Source organism: Amblyraja radiata, chromosome 16, assembly GCF_010909765.2.
Source record: "Amblyraja radiata isolate CabotCenter1 chromosome 16, sAmbRad1.1.pri, whole genome shotgun sequence".
In the NCBI taxonomy this organism is placed as follows: domain Eukaryota; kingdom Metazoa; phylum Chordata; class Chondrichthyes; order Rajiformes; family Rajidae; genus Amblyraja; species Amblyraja radiata.
In genome coordinates, this window is record NC_045971.1 from 2371579 (window position 1) to 2395786 (window position 24208).

At 47.2% G+C, this 24208-nt stretch overlaps 1 protein-coding gene across 2 annotated transcripts in view; it reads left to right on the forward strand.

The window, feature by feature from the left end:
- The window catches only part of plxdc1 (plexin domain containing 1), a 186092-nt gene that overhangs the window by 32667 nt on the left and 129217 nt on the right, over window positions 1–24208 (forward strand). For both annotated transcript variants that reach the window (XM_033034877.1, XM_033034878.1), the window contains exon 2: window positions 7873–8063. In XM_033034877.1, the coding sequence (XP_032890768.1) occupies window positions 7873–8063 (191 nt within the window). The remainder of the gene's footprint in view (window positions 1–7872; window positions 8064–24208) is intronic.

The following is a 24208-nucleotide window of genomic DNA, read 5'->3' on the forward strand; positions in this document are numbered from 1 at the left end:
AGTTTAGTTTAGAGATACAGTGCGGAAATCTCCGGGTCCGCGCCGACCAGCGATTCCTGCACATTATCGCCACCCTACACCCACTAGGGACAATATTTACATTTACACCAAGCCAATTAACCTACAAACCTGTTTAAGAAGGGACTGCAGATGCTGGAAAATCGAAGGTACACAAAAATGCTGGAGAAACTCAGCGGGTGCAGCAGCATCTATGGAGCGAAGGAAATAGGCAAAGTTTCGGGCCGAAACCCGGAAGGGTTTCGGCCCGAAACGTTGCCTATTTCCCATAGTGGAGATTGTTCAACTCTTTGCATGGAGCGGAGGAAATAGGCAACGTTTCGGGCCGAAACCCTTCTTCAGACTGATGGGGGGGGGGGGGGCGGGGAGAAGAAAGGAAAAAGGAGGAGGAGGAGCCCGAGGGCTGGGGGATGGGAGGAGACAGCTCGAGGGCTAAGGAAGGGGAGGAGACAGCAAGGGCTAACAAAATTGGGAGAATTCAATGTTCATGCCCGCAGGATGCAGACTCCCCAAGCGGAATATGAGGTGCTGTTCCTCCAATTTCCAGTGTTGCTCGCTCTGGCCATGGAGGTGACCCAGGACAGAGAGGTCGGATGGGGAATAGGAGGGGGAGTTGAAGTGCTGAGCCACCGGGAGGTCAGCTTGGTTCTTGCGGACCGAGCGGAGGTGTTCGGCGAAACGATCGCCCAACCTCCGCTTAGTCTCACCGATGTAGATCAGCTGACATCTAGAGCAGCGGATGCAATAGATGAGGTTGGAGGAGATGCAGGTGAACCTCTGTCGCACCTGGAACGACTGCTTGGGTCCTTGAATGGAGTCGAGGGGGGAGGTAAAGGGACAAGTGTTGCATCTCTTGCGGTTGCAACGGAAAGTGCCCGGGGAGGGGGTGGTACGGGTGGGAAGGGAAGAATTGACAAGGGAGTTATGGAGGTCTTTGGAGTGTGGGAGGAAAGCGAAGATCTCGGAGAAAGCCCACGCAGGTCACGGGGAGAACGTACAAACTCCGTACAGACAGCACCCGTAGTAGGGATCGAACCCGTGTCTCCGGCGCTGCAAGCGCTGTAATGCAGCAACTCTGCCGCTGCCCCACTGTGACCACCTGTTCCTGTGCTGTACTGGTTTACGTTCCGTGATTTATCTAGGGCATGTTTGAAAGGAACTGCAATTGTTGTGAGTGATGTTAATCTGCATATTAATTGCGGAAACAAAACCCGTAAGCGTATTGAACTAGATTAACTTGTGGAATGTGTCAAGGTTTGTTTCTGAGAATGGTATGATTAAGCTATTTTAGATTTGGTCATTATTAATGAGAAAAGATTATGAAGAGGGCAGGCACCAGGCATGATCTTGTATAATGGTAGAACAGCCTATAGACAATAGACAATAGGTGCAGGAGTAGGCCATTTGGCTCTTCCAGCCAGCACCGCCATTCAATGTGATCATGGCTGATCATCCCCAATCAGCACCCCGTTTCTGCCTTCTCCCCATATCCCCTGACTCCACTATCTTTAAGAGCCCTATCTAACTCTCTCTTGAAAGCATCCAGAGAACCTGCCACCACCGCCCTCTGAGGCAGAGAATTCCACAGACTCACCACTCTCTGTGAGAAAAAGTGTTTCCTCGCCCTAAGAGGCTGAGGACTGACCTGTTTCACACAGAGGGTGGTGGGTGTATGGAACGAGCTGCCTGAGGAGGTAGTTGAAGCTGGGACTATCCCAATGTTTAAGAAACAGTTGGACAGGTACATGGATAGGGCAGGTTTGGAGGGATATGGACCAAACTCAGGCAGGTAGGAACTAGTGTAGCTGGGACATGTTGGCTGGTGGGGGCAAGTTGACCTGTTTCCACACTGTATCACTCTTTGACTCTATCAGTTCCAGATTCTTATCCTCTCATTGGGTCACAGATTCCTGTAGCATTGAACAGGCCCTTTGCCCCAACTCATCCATTTTGATCAAGATGCCACTCCAAGTTGAGTTTGGTTTTGTTTATTATCACGTGTACCTGCAGTGAAAAGCTTTTGTTGCGAGCTAACCAGTCAACGGAAAGACAATCCATGCTTACAATTGAGCTATCCACGTGAAGGCAATAATGTTTAGTGCAAGATAAAATCCAGTAAAGTCTGATTAAAGATAGTTCTAGGGCCTCTGATGAGGTAGATAGAGGCTCAGGACTGCTGTCTAGCTGTTGGTAGGATGGTTTAGTTGCCTTTATAACAGTTCATCCCATCTGCCTGCTTTTGGCCCATATCCCTCCAAACCTTTCCTATCCATGTACCCAAATGTATCTTAAAAATATTGTTATAGTATTTGCGTCAACCACTTTGTCTGGCTGCTCATTCCATACGCCCACCATCCACTGTGCGAAAATTCCTTTTAAATATTTTCCCTCTCAACTTGAACCTTTGCTCCCTAGTTCCCTGCCCCTGGGAGAAAGACTGAGAGCACCATTTACTCTCCCATGCTCCAAGAAGTAAAGTCCCAGCCTGCCCAACCTCCCCCAATAGGTCATGCCCTTGAAGCCCTATCCTCGTAAATCTTCTCTCTGCACTCTTTCCAGCTTAATGGCATCTTTCCTATAGTAAGGTGACCGACGACACTGAACGCAATGTTCCAAGTGTGGCCTTGCACAAATACAACATGACATCCCAACTTCCATACTCAATGCCCTTACTGATGAAGGCCTGAAGAAGGGTCTCGACCCGAAACGTCACCCATTTCTTCTCTCCGGAGATGCTGCCTGTCCCGCTGAGTTACTCCAGCTCTTTGTGTCTGTCTTCAGTTAAAAGCAACTGCGGAAATACAAGAATGAATTACCTTCAGACTTTTTAGATATAAATCTATTGGAATAGTACCCAAAATGAGTCAGTGGCCTCGGGGAAACTTAAATCAAATATCAATCAAGATAATAATGAAGAGAGGTGTGAAATAGGCTGTCATTTGTTTTACAATTGAACCGTGAATCCAGCTTCATTTATCTGAATCTGAAGAAGGGTCTTGAGTTATGTTCGCCAGAGATGCTGTCTGTGTAAACCAGCATCTGCAGTTCCTTGTCTCCATCTATCGTTTGATGGGACGATTTAAATGATAAAACTAGTTTTCCAGCATGTGTTAAAAAGAGGGCTGCACGGTAGCGGGCTAGAGGGCTACCTCACAGCGCCAGAGGCCCGGGATGTCTGGCGCTGTGAGGCAGCAGCTCTAGTGGTGTCTAAAGCAACGCGCTCACTCTCATTCAAAGTTCTTACTTAGCAATAAGGTTTTGAAGAGGAAAGTTACAGTTTCGTTGCTTGCAAGAGATTAAAAACAGATAGCTTTGTGCTAAATGTTTAAGAAGGAACTGAAGCAGACGAAATGTTTAAGAAGGAACTGCTCCTATTTCCTTCGCTCCATAGGTGCTGCCTCGCCCGCTGAGTTTCTCCAGCATTTTTATCTACGTTGCGCTAAATGATTCTTTAAATAAATCTGTGGCGAACAACTGCAGATGCTGGTTTAAATCGAAGGTAGTTCAAGTTCAAGTTCAAGTGAGTTTATTGTCATGTGTCCTTGTATAGGACAATGAAATTCTTGCTTTGCTTCAGCACACAGAACATAGTAGGCATTTACTACAAAACAGATCAGTGTGTCCATATACCATAATATTAATATATACACACATGAATAAATAAACTGATAAAGTGCAAATAACAGATAATTGGTTATTAATAATCAGAGTTTTGTCCGAGCCAGGTTTAATAGCCTGATGGCTGTAAACACACAATGCTGGAATAACTCAGCGGGACAGGCAGCATCTCTGGAGAGAAGGAATGGGTGACATTTCAGTCGAGACCCTTCTTCAGACTCTGAGTTGAGCAAAGTAGCTTGTCAATTCCATGAGCTACCAATATTGATCTCTTAAATGTTTCCCTCTCCCCTGACTTAAATAAATCTGTTGGATCATGCACAGCCTGTTCGTAGCCTTGATTACAGTAGCGGGAATTACAATACTCCTATGCTACCAGCTGTTTTTCCATCTAAGATTCTGTCTAGGAGTCTTTGTTGATTGCTTCTGTTCCTTTTAATAGAAACATAGAAAAAAGTGCAGGAGGAGGCCATTCGGCCTTTCAAGCCAGCACCACCATTCATTGTGATCATGGCTGATCGTCCCCTGTCAATAACCCGTGCCTGCCTTCTCCCCATATCCCTTGACTCCACCAGCCCCTAGAGCTCTATCTAACTCTCTCTTAAATCCATCCAGTGATTTGGCCTCCACTGCCCTCTGTGGCAGGGAATTCCACAAATTCACAACTCTCTGGATGAAAAAAAAAATTCTCACCTCAATCTTAAATGGCTTCCCCTTTATTCTAAGACTGTGGCCCCTGGTTCTGGACTCGCCCCACATTGGGAACATTTTTCCTGCATCTTGCTTGTCCAGTCCTTTTATAATTTTATATGTTTCTATAAGATCCCCCCCTCATCTTTCTAAACTCCAGTGAATACAAGCCTAGTCTTTTCAATCTTTCCCCATATGACAGTCCCGCCATCTCAGGGATCAATCTCGTGAACCTACGCTGCACTGCCTCAATCACAAGGGTGTCCTTCCTCAAATTAGGAGACCAAAACTGTACACAATACTCCAGATGTGGTCTCACCAGAGCCCTATACAACTGCAGAAGAACCTCTTTACTCCTATACTGAAATCCTCTTGTTATGCTCAGTATTTGTTTATTGTCCAATAACTGCACATGTGACATTTTGCAGAAACTAGGAGCTGCAGATGCTGGTTGACACAAAAGGCCACACATGCTGAAGAAGGGTTCGACCCAAGATGCCATCTGTCCATGTTCTCCAGAGATGTTACCTGAATAAGTGAACTTCTGCTTTTAATTGCCCTTCATCAGTAAGGGCTTTGATTATAGAAGTTGGGATGGCATGTTGTTGTTGTACCACAAGACGACATAAATGGAAAAGATTTAATAGGAATCTGAGGGGTAACTTTTTCACACAAAGGGTGGTGGGTGTATGGAGCGAGCTGCCAGAGGAGATAGTTGAGGCTGAGACTATCCCAACATTTAAGAAACAGTTAGACAGCTACATGGATAGGACAGGTTTGGAGGGATATGGGCCAAATGCGGGCAGCTGGGACTAGTGTAGATGGGGCATGTTGGCCGGTATGGGCAAGAAGAAGGGTCTCAACCCGAAACATCACCTATTCCTTCGTTCCAAAGATGCTGCCTCACCCGCTGAGTTTCTCCAGCATTTTTGTCTACCTCAGACTATCTTTAATCGGCCTTTACTGGGCTTTATCTTGCACTAAACGTTATTCCCTTTATCATGTGCCTGTACACTGTGGACATCTGCAGTGACCTTCTGCTAACTCAATAGCAGGTAACAAAAAAGCTTTTAATGTACCTCGTAACATGTGACAATAAACTAAACTAAACCTGCCTGCGTTTGGCCCATATCCCACTAAACATATCCTATCCAAGTATTTGCCCAAATGTTTTGTATACGTTGTGATCCTACCTGTGTCAACCACCACCCCTGGCAGCTCGTTCCATGTACAGACCACCCTCTGTGTGTAAATACAAAGTTTCCAATTAAATCTTTCCTCTCTCAACTTAAATTATTTGATTTAATGACATTCAATATTTGGATTCCGACAAATGTTTCCACTGAGTTACAAATGTGGCGACTCTGAATGTTCACACATCTTTGGTGGGACAAAATAATGCTGCTTTACCGCGCCTGAGACCCGGGTTCGATCCTGACTACGTGTGTTGTCTGTGTGGAGTTTGCATGTTCACCCCGTGGCCTGCGTGGGTTTTCTCCATGTGCTCCGGTTTCTTCCCACACTCCAAAGGCGAACAGGTTTGTAAGTTCAGTGTTCAAAAGGGAACTGCAGATGCTGGAATATCGAAGGTACACAAAATTGCTGGGGAAACTCAGCGGGTGCAGCAGCATCTATGGAGCGAAGGAAATAGGCGACGTTTCGGGCCGAAACCCTTCTTCAGATTCATTGACATCAGTAAAGATTGTAAATTGTTCCTTGTGGGTGTCGGATAATGCTAGTGCACAGGGATCGCTGGTCAGCGCGGACTCGGTGGGCCGATGGGATCGCTGTATCTCAATATCTCTATATCTATATCTATATATATATCTATATCTGTATCTCTAAACTAACCGATGGCCCAAATTCTCCCGCAAAGCTTCGGAAGCAGAGAGCATGCAGTGACTCACTCTTTTCGAACAAGGACAATCAATTTCTAACTACATAACAATAAAACAGATGTATTTTGCAGCCAAATTCAGGGATCGCATTTTTATTTCCGTATTTTACAGCAATTCCGCACAAAACAGTTAACATTTGTGCTGATCTTCTACTGAAAGCGAAATATGATAAAAATCAGATTTGGATTTCAAATGAATACCGTCAGTTTCTGAGAATTTGAGATGTAACAATACTATTGCAATGAATATCATAGTTGATTATAAGCTTATTGCAAAACAGGAAGATAATTCCAGACAGATGTGTTTCAGGCTGTGTTACTGCAGATGCAGTGTTATATTTTCTAACGGTTTCATTCCCCACCTGGGCACTTAACACCCATGTTTCTGTTATTCTGTGGCCTTGTTTGATTTCCTGCCCTTCTATTAAAAGACGTGCTATTTTGTGCAAGCGCGTTAATGTATTTCGAGAGCGGCGCGGTGACGCAGCTGGTGGAGCTCCTGCCTCCTGCCCAGTGGCAGAGACCCCGGTTCAATCCTGTCCACGGGTGCTGTCTGGGCAGAGTTTGCACGTGCTCCACATGTGGGTTTCCTCCGGGCGCTCTGATTTCCTCCCACAACCCGAAGAGGTGCTTGGCCCTCTGTAAAATTGTACAAATAGGGAGTGGGCGAGAAAATGAGGCAACATAGAACTAGCATGAACGGGTAGACAAGATTGCTGGAGAAACTCAGCGGGTGAGGCAGCATCTATTGAGCGAAGGAATAGGTAACGTTTCGGGTCTGTAAAAGGGTCTCGACCTGAAACTGAACTGTCATATCAACAATTAGAGAGCAGTCCTGAGGTACCATCTGCCTTACTGGAGATCCTTGGACTATCTTTAATCGGACTTTACATGACTTTATATTGCACTAAGTGTTATTCCCTTTATCATATATCTGTACACAGTGGACATGCATTGGATACACGTGGATACACAGTGGACATGTATTGGATAGACTCGGCTTGTACTCGCTAGAATTTAGAAGATTGAGGGGAGACCTTATAGAAACTTACAAAATTCTTAAGGGGTTGGACAGGCTAGATGCAGGAAGATTGTTCCCGATGTTGGGGAAGTCCAGAACAGTTTAAGGATAAGGGGGAAATCTTTTAGGACCGAGATGAGGAAAACATTTTTCACACAGAGAGTGGTGAATCTCTGGAATTCTCTGCCACAGAAGGTAGTTGAGGCCACAGTTCATTGGCTATATTTAAGAGGGAGTTAGATGTGGCCCTTGTGGCTAAAGGGATCAGGGGGTATGGAGAGAAGGCAGGTACAGGATACTGAGTTGGATGATCAGCCATGATCATATTGAATGGCGGTGCAGGCTCGAAGGGCCGAATGGCCTACTCCTGCACCTATTGTCTATGTTTCTATATGTGGATTGTAATGATGTATTGTCTTTCTGCTGGCTGGTTAGCATGCAGCAATAGCCTTTCACTGTACCTGTGACAATAAACTATACTAGGAAACCAAATGAGTGTGAATGGGTGATGGATGGTTGGCGTGAGCCATGAGGGCCGAAGGGCATGTTTCTATGCAGCATCTTAATAATAAACCCTACCCAGACACCAAGTGCTAACTACTTGTCTTTATTCTGTGTCATTTAATAGATTTCACTTATCAGCCCCCGTACACGAGTGCCGACGTCGTGAACCTGAAGGGCCAGCGATGGAGACGTGGTGCGCACATAAATATCGACTCCGTCAAAACATTGGAAGCTGAAGGGGACCGTCTGAATCAGGATCTAGTGGGGGCCAGTCTGGCCATCGACACCCTGCCGGACAATGGAACCAACGTTGTGGTCAGTGCTTAACTTGTTCACATTATCATAGAGTCAGCGTATCCTTGAGTCGGACAGCGTGGAAACAGAGCCTTCAGCCCAACTTGGCCCAACACTGACCAACATGTCCCACTACATTCAATCATGGCTGATCTATCTTTCCCTCTCGTTGCCATTCTCCTGCCTTCTCCCCGTAACCCCCGACACCCGTACTAATCAAGAACTTAGCAATCTCCGCCTTAAAAATACCCAATGATGGCGGCAGATATGATGATGCTATTTAAGAGGCTTTTAGACAGGTATATGTATATAATAATAATAATAATAATAATACATTTTATTTGCGGGCGCCTTTCAAAGTCTCAAGGCCACCTTACAGAGATTAACAAGAGAGAAAAAAACATATAGTCGGAGTAAAATAAATAATAAGGACATCACCAATACACAAATTAAAGACAGAAATCGCTCCAAAGACAAAAAATCAAAAACACAATGTGAAGAGAGAGCAGCGGCAGCTAAAGCGCGCCAGCGTCCACTCTCCCTTCCGGCAGCCATCTTGGACACAGGCTAACATATTAACTTACACACAAAAAAAAATCATCCCCCCCACAATGATTGCCACTGTGGGGGAAGGCACAATGTCCAGTCCCCATCTCCAGTTCTCCCAAAGTCAGGCCTATTGAGGCCACCGCTGTTGCCTCTACGGAGGCCCGATGTTCCTGGCCGTTCTGGCCGGGTGCTGTTGCCCCGGCGTCGGGAGAGTCCTCGTAACTGGGGACCGCGGCTTCCGAAGCCGACAAGGCCGCGCCGGTTTGGAGCTCCCAGGCTCCCGATGTTGGAGTCGGCGCCGCCCGCTCCGCTCCGTAGACCCGCAGCCCGGATATGGATCATGGATCATGGATCATGTACATGCCAAGATCAGTTTAACATGGCATTATGTTCGGTACAGACATTGTCAGCCAAAGGACCTGTTCTTACACTGTTCTACACTGTATGTACTCTAGAAAACCTGTCAGTCTAGTATAACCAACGCCCCAAGTGGTCTCGGATGTTAGAATCGTGCTGTACCAGTAAAGTCATCTCTGTCAGGACACACGTGTAAATATTTTTCTGTATTTGGGGCATTGTATAAAGATAGCCCACTAACCAAACACTATCCAACAGCAATTAATCAGCAAGGAGGGCAGGGACAGGGAGAGGAATTACAGGGAGAGGGGAGCAAGTGAACAGAGTCTGCTATTTTGCTTTCCAACGTTGATCCGACACACTCATCTTCATAAATTCATAAGTGGTAGGAGGAGAATGAGGCCATTTGGCCCATTATGTCTTCTCTACTTTTCAATCATCTCTGTTCTATCTTTTCCTGTCAACACCATTCTCCTGCCTTCTCCTAATAACCCCCTGTCAATAGTTAATAGTGCTTTATTTGTCATCTAGGCAGCTGCACAGTGAGATTCATTTTACATATATTACCCATGCAGGCACTGCCAATTTGGCGCCGTTATTCAAAGTCCTAAGACCTTTCGGCCCGCGTGCTCGATGTACTGGAGCAGTTCTTGTGAACCCACGTCCCTCTCCACCCCACTCCTCTCCCTCTCCTCTCCCCTCTTCTCCTCTCCTCTCCACCCCACTCCTCTCCTCTCCTCTTCTCTCCTCTTCTCTCCTCTCCTCTCCTCTCCTCTCCTCTCCTCTCCTCTCCTCTCCTCTCCTCTCCTCTCCTCTCCTCTCCTCTCCTCTCCTCTCCTCTCCTCTCCTCTCCTCTCCTCTCCTCTCCACACTCCACTCCTCTCCTCTCCTCTCCTCTCCTCTCCTCTCCTCTCCTCTCCTCTCCTCTCCTCTCCTCTCCTCTCCTCTCCTCTCCTCTCCCCTCCTCTCCTCTCCTCTCCTCTCCTCTCCTCTCCTCTCCTCTCCTCTCCTCTCCACTCCTCTCCTCTCCTCTCCTCTCCTCTCCTCTCCTCTCCACTCCACTCCACTCCTCTCCTCTCCTCTCCTCTCCTCTCCTCTCCTCTCCTCTCCTCTCCTCTCCTCTCCTCTCCACTCCTCTCCTCTCCTCTCCTCTCCTCTCCTCTCCTCTCCCCTCCACTCCACTCCACACCACTCCTCTCCTCTCCTCTCCTCTCCTCGCCCGGCCATCTTTGTGTCCCAGTGGCGCCTCCTGCAGCCGACCTTGAAGCCTGCAGCCGGAGGCATTGCCCGGTTCACCCTTGTTCCTCGCGTCGGATGTGTCCAGTTCCCTCCCGGTTTACGACAACTGACGAAACTTCGGCTGAGTTACCGGCCCCTTTGCTAATCAAGAATCTGTCAATTTCCGCCTTAAAAATATCTTTCTATTGTCAGTGACTACTCCAGAGCATTGGGGAATCACGCGCTGGGCTTAATGGGCTTGCTTGCCACAGCTGAGAAGAGTAGAATGCTTTATACACACACTGGCAGGTTCTTGCATCAGCTGAACTCGGTTTTGGCCAGCTTTGTTGGGGAAAAAAATACAAATGATATAAAAATGATGAATGGCGGATACTGACAACCCTGGTGGAGAAGTGGGAAGGGTTGAATAAACAAGGATTAAGCTGTCAGGCACGTTGACTGCAAAATACCCGCGAATCAGTCAATTTAACCTAATAAATTGGACACAAAGCGCTCGATTAACTCAGCGGGTCAGGCAGCATCTCTGGAAAACATGGACTGTGTTCCAGGACTTGGTGTCCTTTTTGTGTAAACCAGCACCTGCAGTTAGAGTCGTCAAGTCCCATTTATTTATATAGCACATTTAAAAAACAACTCTCGTTGGCCAAAGTGCTTTACATTTGTTATAAGAATAGTCTAAACAAACAAACTACATACATATATACATATAGCCCTCGCTCAGTGGACGTCAGGAAAGGCTTGGGAGTATAGATAAGATTTTAGTCTTGACTTAAAGGTGTCGATGGAGGGGGCAGTTCTGATGGGAAGGGGGATGATGTTCCACAGTCTAGGAGCTGCAACCGCAAAGGCGCGGTCGCCCCTGAGCTTATGCCTAGTCCGCGGGATATTCAGCAGCCCCAAGTCGGCCGATCTGAGGGGCCTGGAGGTGGAGTGGTGGGTGAGAAGACTTTTAATGTAGGAGGGGGCAAGCCCATTGAGGGCTTTGTGGACATAGAGGAGGATCTTGCAATGTATACGGAACCGCACAGGGAGCCAGTGGAGAGAGGTCAGGATCGGGGTGATGTGGCCCCTGTTTCGGGTGCCCGTCAGGAGTCTCGCTGCCCTGCGGCGTTTTGGACCAGTTGCAGGCGGGACAGGGAAGATTGGCTGACGCCAGTGTAAAGGGAGTTGCAGTAATCTAGGCGGGAGGAGATGAATGTGTGGATGATCTTTTCGAGGTCATCAAAGTGGAGGAATTGTTTTATTTTAGCTATTGTCCGAAGCTGAAAGAAGCTAGCTTTTACCACGGCATTTACTTGTTTGTCATAGAGAGCCATAGAGTCGTACAGCATGGAAACAGGCCCTTCGGCCAAACTTGCCCACACCGACCAACGTGTCCCATCTGCACTGGACCCACCTGCCTGTGTTTGGCCCATATCCCTCTCAACCTATTCTATGCATCTGTGGTGGACAAAGATGCTGGAGAAACTCAGCGGGTGAGGCAGCATCTATGGAGAGAAGGAATAGGTGACGTTTCGGGCCGAAACCCTTCTTCAGACTGAGGGAATCTTTTTCCAGCATCTGCAGTTCTTTCTTAAACTATCCATCTGCGGAATTCTTTGCCGCAGACGGCTGTGGGGACCAAGTTAGTGGATATTTTTAAGGCAGAGATAGATAGATTATTGATTAGTACAGGTGTCAGAGGTTATGGGGAGAAGGCAGGAGAATGGGGTCAGGAGGGAGAGATAGATCAGCCATGATTGAATGGCAGAGTAGACTTGATGGGCCGAATGGCCTAATTCTATGCCTATTCCTTATGACCTTATGACCATGTACCTGTCCAAATGTTTTATTTAAACATTGTGATGGTAACTGCCACAACTAACTGCTCTGGCAGCTCGTTCCATACACCCACCACCCTTTGTGTAAAAATAGTTGTCCCTCGAGTTTCATTAAAACGTTCCCCCTCACCTTAAACCTATGTCCTCTGCTTCTGCTAACCTTGTTTAGTTGCTTGTTTCTACTAACAAAGTGGAGCAGGACTAGGCCACTAGGCCCCAAAAGCCTGCCCTGCCCCTCAATATGATCATAGCAGATCTTCCCCAGACCTCATCTCCTCTTTTGTGCCAGTTCCTCATCACCCTTGATTTCCTCATCATACAAAAATATATTGCCTTATTGTGTGAATGCCCCAGCCACCATGATCTTGTGAGGATGAGAACTCCCGAGTTTCACCACCCTCTGCCGTGGACCTCCCTCCAACAACCCAGGGCCGCACGGTGGCGCAGCGGTAGAGTTGCTGCCTCACAGCGCCAGTGACCCGGGTTCGATCCTGACTACGGGTGCTGTCTGTACGGAGTTTGTACGCTCTCCCCATGACCTGGGTGGGTTTTCTCCAAGATCTTTGTGTTCCTCCCACACTCCAAAGACATACAGGTTTGTAGGTTAATTGGCTTGTTGTCTGTGTAAATTGTCCCTCGTCTGTGTGGACTAGTTCTATCCTACGCACAAGGGGCAAGTGTGCTATATACTAGGTCTACTATCCACCTCATTGGAGACCCTCGGACTATCTTTGATTCGACTTTACTGGCTTTATCTTGCACTAAACGTTATTGACATTATTCCCTTTGTCGTGTATCTGTACACTGTAAACGGCTCGATTGCAATCACGTATTGTCTTTCCGCTGACTGGACAGCACGCAACAAAAGCTTTTCACTGCACCTCGGTACTCCGGGATCTCCGACTTCCTCCTACACGCCAAAGACACACAGGTTTGTTGTTCAATTGGCTTGGTCCAATTGTAAAGTTGTCCCTAGTGTGGAGGGTAGTGTGCGGGGATGACTGGTCGGCGCTGACTCGGTGGGATGAAGGGCCTGTTTCCGTGCTGTATCTCTAAACTAAACTACACTACACTAACCTTGTAACTCCATCCATGTGGAGGAAAGAACTGCAGATGCTGGTTTACACATAAAAAGCTGGAGTAACTCAGCGGGACAGGCAGCATCTCTGGAGAAAAGGAATGTGTGACGTTTTGGGTAGAGACCCTCGACCCCAAACTGCACTGATTCTTTCTCTCCAGAGATGCTGCCTGTCCCGCTGAGTTACACCAGCATGTTGTAACGGAGGCCCTGTGTCGGAGAATGCCTCTCAACCATCTAACCCGTTTTATTCCCTCGGGATCTTATGCTTCTACAGATCACCCCTCATTCTTTTAAACTCTGAAGAATATAGATCTAATTTTGTTGTCAGCTCATGAAACGAGAGAGCCCCCTAATCCCAGGAATTAACCCGGAGGAACTGTCTCTGATGTTAGTGTGCTTCCTTAATTGCTTCCAGAAATGTTTTATTTCCCCATTTTTTACTGGAAGTGCGTGTCGTTTTACTTCTGTTTACGGTCTGGTGTGACGATCACCAGCTGCCCATTTAGTCCCCATTCCGTCAGAGTCAACAGCGGGCTGTTAAAGAGAGAGAACTTGAGTTAGATGACTTCAAGACGTGTTTCAAAAACCCTGACCGACAATAAACTACTCCTATAGAAACATAGAAACATAGAAAATAGGTGCAGGAGTAGGCCATTCGGCCCTTCGAGCCTGCACCGCCATTCAATATGATCGTGGCTGATCATCCAACTCAGTATCCTGTACCTGCCTTCTCTCCATACCCCCTGATCCCTTTAGCCACAAGGGCCACATCTAACTCCCTCTTAAATATAGCCAATGAACTGTGGCCTCAACTACCTTCTGTGGCAGAGAGTTCCAGAGATTCACCACTCTCTGTGTGAAAAATGTTTTTCTCATCTCGGGCGGTCCTAAAGGATTTCCCCTTTATCCATAAACCGTGACCCCTTGTCCTGGACTTCCCCCACATCGGGAACAATCTTCCTGCATCTAGCCTGTCCAACCCCTTAAGAATTTTGTAAGTTTCTATAAGATCCCCCCTCAATCTTCTAAATTCTAGCGAATTCTAGAATTCTAGCGAATTCTAGCTATGACAGACACAAAAAGCTGGAGTAACTCAGTGGGACAGGCAGCATCTCTGGAGAGAAGGAACGGGTGACTAAAGAAGGGTCTCGACTTGAAACGTCACCCATTCCTTCTCTCCAGAGATGCTGCCTGTCCCGCTGAGTTACTCCAGCAATTAGTGTCTATCTTCGGTTTAAACCAGCGTCTGCAGTTCCTTCCCACAGGGTATAATACTCCTACCGTGTCCTTCTTGCGACATAGGACAGGAGCGAGGCCAAGACGTCTTTGGCACGATCCCAGAAAAAGCAGAACATTTGTAACCAAATCATTTACTTTCACAACATAAGACGTAAAGTGCTGAAAATACTCAGCATGTCAGGCAACATCCGTGGAAACATCATCTCACACTTCAGGCCAATGAGCATCTTGTTTTCAAATGCTTAACTTGCCTACAAAGGTCTACAAAGCCCCCACCTACATTAAAAGTCTGCTTACCCTCCACACCACCTCCAGGACCCTCAGATCGGCCGACTTGGGGTTGGACAGGCTAGATGCAGGAAAATTGTTCCCGATGTTGGGGAAGTCCAGGACAAGGGGTCACAGTTTAAGGATAAGAGGGAAGTCTTTTAGGACCGAGATGAGAAAAACATTTTTCACACAGAGAGTGGTGAATCTGTGGAATTCTCTGCCACAGAAGGTAGTTGAGGCCACAGTTCATTGGCTATATTTAAGAGGGAGTTAGATGTGGCCCTTGTGGCTAAAGAGATCAGGGGGTATGGAGAGAAGGCAGGTACGGGATACTGAGTTGGATGATCAGCCATGATCATATTGAATGGCGGTGCAGGCTCGAAGGGCCGAATGGCCTACTCCTGCACCTATTGTCTATGTTTCTATGTTTCTATGTTACTGAACATCCTCAGGGGTGACCGCACCTTTGCGGTTGCAGCCCCTAGACTGTGGAACAACATCCCTCTTCCCATCAGAACTGCCCCCTCCATCGACTCCTTTAAGTCGAGACTTAAAACTCATCTTTATTTTCAAGCCTTTCTTGACGTCCTCTGAGTGAGGGCTACATGTATGTATTTATGTATGTACGTAATCTACGAACCACTGTTGTATGACGTTAGTACCTCCACCAATGTAAAGCACTTTGGCCAACGAGAGTTGTTTTTTAAATGTGCTATAGAAATAAAAGTGACTTGACTTGACTTCAGACTTCCAGCGTCTGCAGTGTTAAGGCCCTGTCCCACGATGCGAGTTTGCCCAAGAGCTCTCTCGAGTTAAAAGAAAAATATCAAACTCGTGGTACTTCATCACGAGTATTTTTTTACTCTTGGAAATTTTTCACACTGTTGAAAAAACTTCACGAGTTTCCGCGTTTCCCAAGTACCTGCCGTTAGCGTTACGGGCCGCTACGAGACATCCACGAGCTCCGACGTACCGGCTACGTACATTCTACGTACTTACCATGAGTTTGTTTTTTTTTAAACTCGGGAGAGCTCTTGGGTAAACTCGCATTGTGGAACAGGGGCTTTATGCTTTTGATCTATTTTTTGATCACCTGGATTGAAAGATAAATGTTCAAAGTTCTACAAAATGACAGATTCCAAGGGAAGTCAGGGCTTTTTGGAGTGTGGCGGCCCTTTCTATCCGATGAAGACGGTCTACTAGTAGAGCACCCTTGAAATTCATGGGGTTCCTGATCTGCACGGTGGCGCAGCGGTAGAGTTGATGCTTTACAGCGCCAGAGACCCGGGTTCGATCCTGACTACGGGTGCTGCTGTATGGAGCTTGTACGTTGTACCCTGTGACCTGCGTGGGTTTTCTCCAAGATCTTCGGTTTTCACCCACACTCCAAAGACGTTCAGGTTTGTAGGTTAATTGGCTTGGTATAAATGTAAGATTGTCCCTAATGCGTGCGGGGATCGCTGGTCGGCGCGGACTCGGAGGGCCAAAGGGCCTGTTTCCGCACTGTATCTCTAAACTAAACTAATCTTCCAAATTACACATTTCAAGGGAAGTCAGGGATTTTAGGTGTGTGTCTGCTATCTCTATCAGATGAGGAAAGTCTAATAATGTTTTATGTGTCATTCCTAACTGTTACTGTATGTCATGTTGTCACTTGCGGGCGGAGCACCAAGGCAAATTCCTTGTATGTGAATACTTGGCCAATAGACTTATTCATTCATTCAGAGCTTCCTTGAAACTCATGGGTTTCCCGCTTCCAGTTCTCCCTCAAAACGCATGGGATTTGTAGTCTTGGGGAGGACGGGCAGCACGGTGGCGCAGCGCTAGAGTTGCTGCCTCACAACGCCAGAGACACGGGTTCCATACTGACGGGTGCTGTCTGTGTGGAGTTTGAATGTTCTCCCTGTGACCACGTGGGTTTTTTCCCCGAGTGCTCCGGTTTTCCTCCCACACTCCAGGGACGTGCACGCTTATAGGCTAATTGGCTCCGGTAAAATTGTAAATTATCGCTAGTGTGTGTAGGACAGTGCTAGTGTACGGGGTGATCACTGGTCGCGCCTGTTTCCACGCTGTATCTCTAAAGTCTAAAGTCGAAACATCTGGTACAATCGGTCTACTTTTTTGAGTCCCCTTTCTAGCTATCTTTCATGTCCTGAAAATGTAGCCTTCTTGAGGTGGAGATAGGTGGGCAGTTTTCTCAGCCACTTCATTAGGGTGCTGCCTGATTCTACACTTTGTCTCAATGAGGTCGGCAGTCAAAGCTGACCTCAACAACAGCAGAGTAGACAGAATGCATTGTAAAACCAAGCCCAATTCACCCTATCTGGCATGAGGTTTCAACAAAGGTCAGGGTATCTGGCTGCTATGCTTCCTTCATTGGAACTCAATGTGTACTCTATCTAATTGAAGCTCACCATGAGCTTGTAAATAGGTGGTTAGGAAAAGGGGAGATGCAACGAGACCTGGGTGTCATGGTACACCAGTCATTGAAAGTAGGCATGCAGGTGCAGCAGGCAGTGAAGAAAGTGAATGGTATGTTAGCATTCATAGCAAAAGGATTTGAGTATAGGAGTAGGGAGGTTCTACTGCAGTTGTACAGGGTCTTGGTGAGACCACACCTGGAGTATTGCGTACAGTTTTGGTCTTCTAATCTGAGGAGAGACATTATTGCCATAGAGGGAGTACAGAGAAGGTTCACCAGACTGATTCCTGGGATGTCAGGACTTTCATATGAAGAAAGACTGGATAGACTCGGCTTGTACTCGCTAGAATTTAGGAGATTGAGGGGGGATCTTATAGAAACATACAAAATTCTTAAGGGGTTGGACAGGATAGATGCAGGAAGATTGTTCCCAATGTTGGGGAAGTCCAGGACAAGGGGTCACAGTTTAAGGATAAGGGGGAAATCTTTTAGGACCGAGATGAGAAAAACATTTTTCACACAGAGAGTGGTGAACCTGTGGAATTCTCTGCCACAGAAGGTAGTTGAGGCCAGTTCATTGGCTATATTTTCGAGGGAGTTAGATGTGGCCCTTGTGGCTAAAGGGATCAATGGGTATGGAGAGAAGGCAGGTACAGGATACTGAGTTGGATGATCAGCCATGATCATATTGAATGGCGGTGCAGACTCGAAGGGCCGAATGGCCTACTCCTGCACCTATTTTCTATGTTTCTATGTCCCGGCCTCAGGTGAGGTTGTACGTACATGGAACAATATCTGCCCGATTGATCGATTGATTGAGCACACAGCATAGAAATAGACCCTACAGCCCACCACAACCATGCCGACCATTAATCACCTGTTCACACTAGTTCTATGCCATCGCACTTAGACAACGTTCACATCCATTCCCTACACACTAGGGGCAACTTACAGCCAATTAACCATAAACCCACGTGTATTTGGGATAGCCATAGATATAAAGCACAGAAAGAGGCCCTTCGGCCCAGCTTGACCAAGGTGCCCCATCTACGTTAGGCCGCCTTTTGCCCATAGCCCTCTAAACATAGAAACATAGAAAAAAAAGATGCAGGCCATTCGGCCCTTCGAGATGTTGTCAAGCTGGGAAGGGTGCAGTGAAGATTTATGAGGATGTTGCCAGGACTCGAGGGGCCTGAGCTATAGAAACATAGAAACATAGAAAATAGGTGCAGGAGTAGGCCATTCGGCCCTTCGAGCCTGCACCGCCATTCAATATGATCATGGCTGATCATCCAACTCAGTATCCCATCCCTGCCTTCTCTCCATACCCCCTGATCCCTTTAGCCACAAGGGCCACATCTAACTCACTCTTAAATATAGCCAATGAACTGGCCTCAACTACATTCTGTGGCAGAGAATTCCAAAGATTCACCACTCTCTGTGTGAAAAATGTTTTTCTCATCTCAGTCCTAAAAGATTTCCCCTTTATCCTTAAACTGTGACCCCTTGTTCTGGACTTCCCCAACATCGGGAACAATCTTCCTGCATCTAGCCTGTCCAACCCCTTAAGAATTTTGTAAGTTTCTATAAGATCCCCCCTCAATCTTCTAAATTCTAGCGAGTACAAGCCGAGTCTATCCAGTCTTTCTTCATATGAAAGCCCTGACATCCCAGGAATCAGACTGGTGAACCTTCTCTGTACTCCCTCTATGGCAAGAATGTCCTTCCTCAGATTAGGAGACCAAAACTGTACGCAATACTCCAGGTGTGGTCTCACCAAGACCCTGTACAGCTGCAGTAGATCCTCCCTGCTCCTATACTCAAATATAGGGAGAGGTTGAGCAGGCTTAGGACTCTATACCCAGGAGGATGAGTGGTGATCTTATAGAGGTGTACGAAATCATGAGAGGGATAGACCGGGTAAACAAACAGAGTCTGATCGTCCAGAATCAGTACCCCGTTCCTGTTTTCTCCCCTGGATTCCGTTAGCTGATTCCCTTAAACCTTTCTCATCCAATCGTGACATACCAGGGGAAATTTACAGAGGCCAATTAATCTACGAACCCGCATGGTTTTGGGATGTGCGAGGAAACCAGAGCAGCGGGCGTTACCCCATGGGGTCATGGGGAGAGCGTGCAAACTCCACACAGAGACAGGCAGCAACCGCGGTCGGCATCGAACCCGGGTCTCTGGCGCTGCAAGGCAGCTGTTCTACCATCAGCGCCACCGTGCTGCCTATGGAGGAAAGCACTGGCGGAGCGAGTGGCGGAGTAACCATGCTAACTGCGGCTATTTTGCCAAGCAGAGTGTTGTATGTATTAATGAGATCACCTGTCCATTCTTCCAAGTTCAACAGAGTGCAGAACCAGTCTGCTTCATCTCTTCCACTAACTTGTCGTACATCTGTCACGCACGCACGCTGTATGTATGTTCTGGCATCTTTGTACATGGGACGACAGATGGCACAATGGGTTAAGTGTTCGGCTGGCAACCGGAAGGTAGCCGGTTCGAATCCTGCTTGGAGTGCATACTGTCGTTGTGTCCTTGGGCAAGACACTTCACCCACCTTTGCCTGTGTGTGAATGTGTGTGAGTGATTGGGGGTGGTCGGAGGGGCCGTAGGCGCAGATTGGCAGCCACGCTTCCGTCAGTCTGCCCCAGGGCAGCTGTGGCTACAGAAGTAGCTTACCACCACCGAGTGTGACTGAGGAGTGAATGAATAATGCGATGTAAAGCGCCTTGAGTATTAGAAAGGCGCTATATAAATCCCATCCATTATTATTATTATTATTTGTACGTTCTCATCGTGACCTGCATGGCTTTTCTCTGGGATCTCCGGTTTCCTTCCACACTCCAAGGACGTACGGGTTTGTAGGTTAATTGTCGCAGTGCCATTGTAAAATTGTCCCCAGTGTGTGCAGAATAGTGTTAATGGCTGGTCGGCGTGGAATCCGTGGGCCGAAGGGCCTGTTTCCGTGCTGAGAACCCAAACTAAAAGGAATAGGTGACGTTTCGGGGTGAGACCCTTCTTCAAACTGAGAGTCAGGGGAAAAGGGTCTCGACCCAAAACGTCACCTATTCCTTTTCTCCAGAGATGCTGCCTGACCCGCTGAGTTACTCAAGCTTTTTGTGTCTATCTTCGGTGTAAACCAGCATCTGTAGTTCCTTCCTGCGCAGAGTGAAGATCTAGCCTTCTTAATCCCTTCAAAGCAGCCATACATCTGATAAACCGTTACTTCAGCTCTCTCCACTACATCCTTGCTTAAACCCCTGTCCCCACGGTACGAGTTTATTCCAAGAGTTCTCCCAAATTTGCCCTGATTTGAACTCGGAGATTTACGGTAATGGCCACTCGTCGGTACTCGGGGCTCTCGTGGACATTTTCCAACATGTTGAAAAATCTTCACGAGTCTTCCCGTGCTTACCTGCCGCTGCGAGTCTTCCCGAGTACCTGCCGCTGGCGCTAAGAGACGTCCCCGAGCTCCGACGTACCCGCTACGTTCATTCTCCGTGCTTACCACGAGTTTGATTTTTTTTATACTCGGGAGAGCTCTTGGAACGAACTCGCACCGTGGGACAGGGCTATTACACAGGAACACCAGACGTTGTAATATTCTACATGCAGTCTCGCCAGGACCCAGTATAATTGGGATTAGCTATTTCTACCCTTTTCCACACATTTTATCTTGCAATAAAGACCAACGAATAATTTCCTTTGGAGAAATAAGGAACTGCAGATGCCGGTTTAATTAAAAAAAAACAACCCAAAGTGCTGGAGTAATTGACTGGGGAAAATGCCCGGCTCCCATTCACTCCGTTGAGAGGATAAAGGCCTTGAAGAAGCCAGGCAGCAGAACTCATTGACAGGTGAGGGAGCCCCAGAAGGTCCTGATGTAGGGTGTCGACCATTCCCCCACGGACTTCCCTTCCCTGACCTGCTGAGTTCTTCCAGCAGCTTCTGCAGCCTCTTGTGTGTCAAGATGTTGTCAAGCTGGGATGGGTGCTGTGAAGATTAATGAGGATGTTGCCAGGACTCGAGGGGCCTGAGCTGTAGGGAGAGGTTTGGCAGGCTTAGGACTCTATTCCTTGGAGTGCAGGAGGATGAGTGATGATCTTATAGTGGTGTAGGAAATCATGAGAGGAATAGTCCAGGTAAACAAACAGTATCTTGCCCAGAGCAGAGGAATTGAGAACCGGAGGACATCGGTTTAAGGTGAGCGGGGGGAGGGGAAAGATTTAATAGGAACCTGAAGAGTAACTTTTTCACACAAAGGGTGGTGGGTGTATGGAACGAGATGGAGGTAGTTGGGGCAGGGATTATTGCTACATTTAAAAGACATTCAGACAGGTACATGGATAGGACAGGTTTAGAGGGATATGGGCCAAACGCAGGCAGGTGGGACTAGTGTAGATGGGACATGTTTGGTCAGTATGGGCAAGTTGGGCCGAAGGGCCTGTTTCCACACTGTATGACTATGACCATATAAATGGTCAACCTACCTCCAACAGCGCCGATCTGACCTCCAGCCAGCATGGCTCTGGAACCTCCAGGAGTTGGAGTAATCCTCTATGGACACTAATGGTTCAATCCAGGAGAGGGAAGAAACACCAAAGGAGATACAAGGAACTGGAAATGTTTGTACGTTCTCCCTGTGACTGCGTGGATTTTATCTGGGTGCTCCGGTTTCCTCATGCACTCCAAAGACATATAGGTTTGTGGGTTAATTGGCTTTGGTGAAAACTGTAAGCTGTCCCTCGGGTGCGTAGGATAGTGTTCGTGTACGGGGATCGCTGGTTGGCGTAGGCCGAATGTGCTGTATCTCTAAACTAACCCAAACTAACCTACACCAACCTAAACCAACCTACACCAACCTACACTAACCTACACCAACCTACACCAACCTACACCAACCTACACCAACCTACACCAACCTAAACCAACCTACACCAACCTACACCAACCTACACCAACCTACACCAACCTACACCAACCTACACCAACCTACACCAACCTAAACCAACCTACACCAACCTACACCAACCTACACCAACCTACACCAACCTAAACCAACCTACACCAACCTACACCAACCTACACCAACCTACACCAACCTACACCAACCTAAACCAACTTAAACCAACCTACACCAACCTACACCAACCTAAACCAACCTAAACCAACCTAAACCAACCTACACCATCCTACACCAACCTACACCAACCTACACCAACCTAAACCAACCTACACCACCTACACCACCTAACACCAACCTACACCACCTACACCAACCTACACCAACCTACACCAACCTACACCAACCTAACCAACCTACACCAACCTAAACCAACCTAAACCACCATAAACCAACCTACACCAACCTACACCAACCTACACCCAACCTACACCACCTACACCAACCTACACCAACCTACACCAACCTACACCAACCTAAACCAACCTAAACCAACCTAAACCAACCTACACCAACCTACACCAACCTACACCAACCTACACCAACCTACACCAACCTACACTAACCTACACCACCCTAAGCCACCCTACACTAAACTAAACTAAATAACTACTACAGTGCGAGTAATGTCAGTTCTACCTTTGGTTTTAATGTTGTGCTGTATCTATAAACGTCAAATTAAAGACCTTCTGAAAGTCCAAACAGAACCATATCTATTCTGCCAATTACAATCAAATTCTCCAACAGATTTGCCAAACACGATCCCCTTTCATAAATCCATGTAACCTCCGCCCAATCCTGTTATTATTTTCCAAGTGCCCTGTTACGACTTCCATCACTAAAAGATTCAGCATTCATCGTTCTACTTTTCCTCGTGTTGGGTTTGGCAGAGATGGACCTGACATTGACCGAGGTCCAAGAGAAGGAAGGGGCGTTAAAACAGATGTGAGGAGAGGTTTTTGCAAACACTCTCCCAAATAGCTGGGATGATGAATTCTCCCTGATCTGGTGCAGAGAAAGAGACCCTTAGTGGGGAATTGAGAATTTGATTTCTGTATTACATCAATGACCGGACATAGGAACGAAGATAAATTGTAACATCAAAACCAAAGGTAGAAGTGAATATTACTTGCAGTGTTGCTGGTTTAGTGTAGAGATTCAGCGTGGAAACAGGCCCTTCAACCCACCGTGTCCACGCCGACCTGCGATCCCCGGCACACCAACACTATCCTATCCTACACACACCAGGGACAATTTACAATTTTGCCTAGCCGATGAGCCTACACACCTGTACGTCTTTGGAGTGTGGGAGGAAACCGGAGCGCTTGGAGAAAACACACGCAGGTCACGGGGAGAACGTGCAAACTCCATACAGACAGCACCCGTGGTCAGGGTCGAACCCGGGTCTCTGGCGCTGTAAGGCAGCAACTCTACCGCTGCGCCACCATGCCACCCCTATTGAAGTAAGACTTTGGGTAAGAACCACAAGAATTTATCCAGCCAAATCCTTAGCTGTTGATGAGGCAGACAGTGACCTAGAGCGGAGACTGTGCAAGGTTTAGTTTGTGTTCTCATTTATGTTCAATTAGCTGTAGACACAGCAGTCACTGTAATGCAAATAAAAGATGCCTTAGCTCTGCAGGGCGCATGAAATAACACAGGAAATTGATTAAAGGAATGATGAATTTATGTGAAAGAAAATATTCTATCATTTTTCCAGAATACTGCCTTGGATTAGAGGGTGTTAGCTATACGGTTGGACAGACTTGGATTGTTTTCTCTGGAATTTCAGAGGTCGAGTGGAAACCTATAGAAGTGTATAAGATCATGAGAGGCATAGTTGGGTAGAATGTCAGAATTATTTTTGCTTTGTCCCATATCCCAAAGATGTGCAGGTTTGTAGATTGGCTGACGTCTGTAAAACAACTGCTCCTAGTGTGTGCGGAGTGGATGGATAGAGGGGTAACAGAGAACTTGTGTGAGCTGGTCAACATCTTCATAAGTTCTAGGAGCAGAATTAGGCCATTCGGCCCATCAAGTCTACTCCACCATTCAATCATGGCTGATCTGTCTCTCCCTCCCACCCCCATTCTCCTGCCTTCGCCCCATAACCCTCGACACCCATACTAATCAAAAGCAAGTTAATCTCCATCTTAAAAATACCCAATGACTTGGCCTCCAGAGAAGTCTGTGGCAATCTTCTCCTTGCCTAAAGTT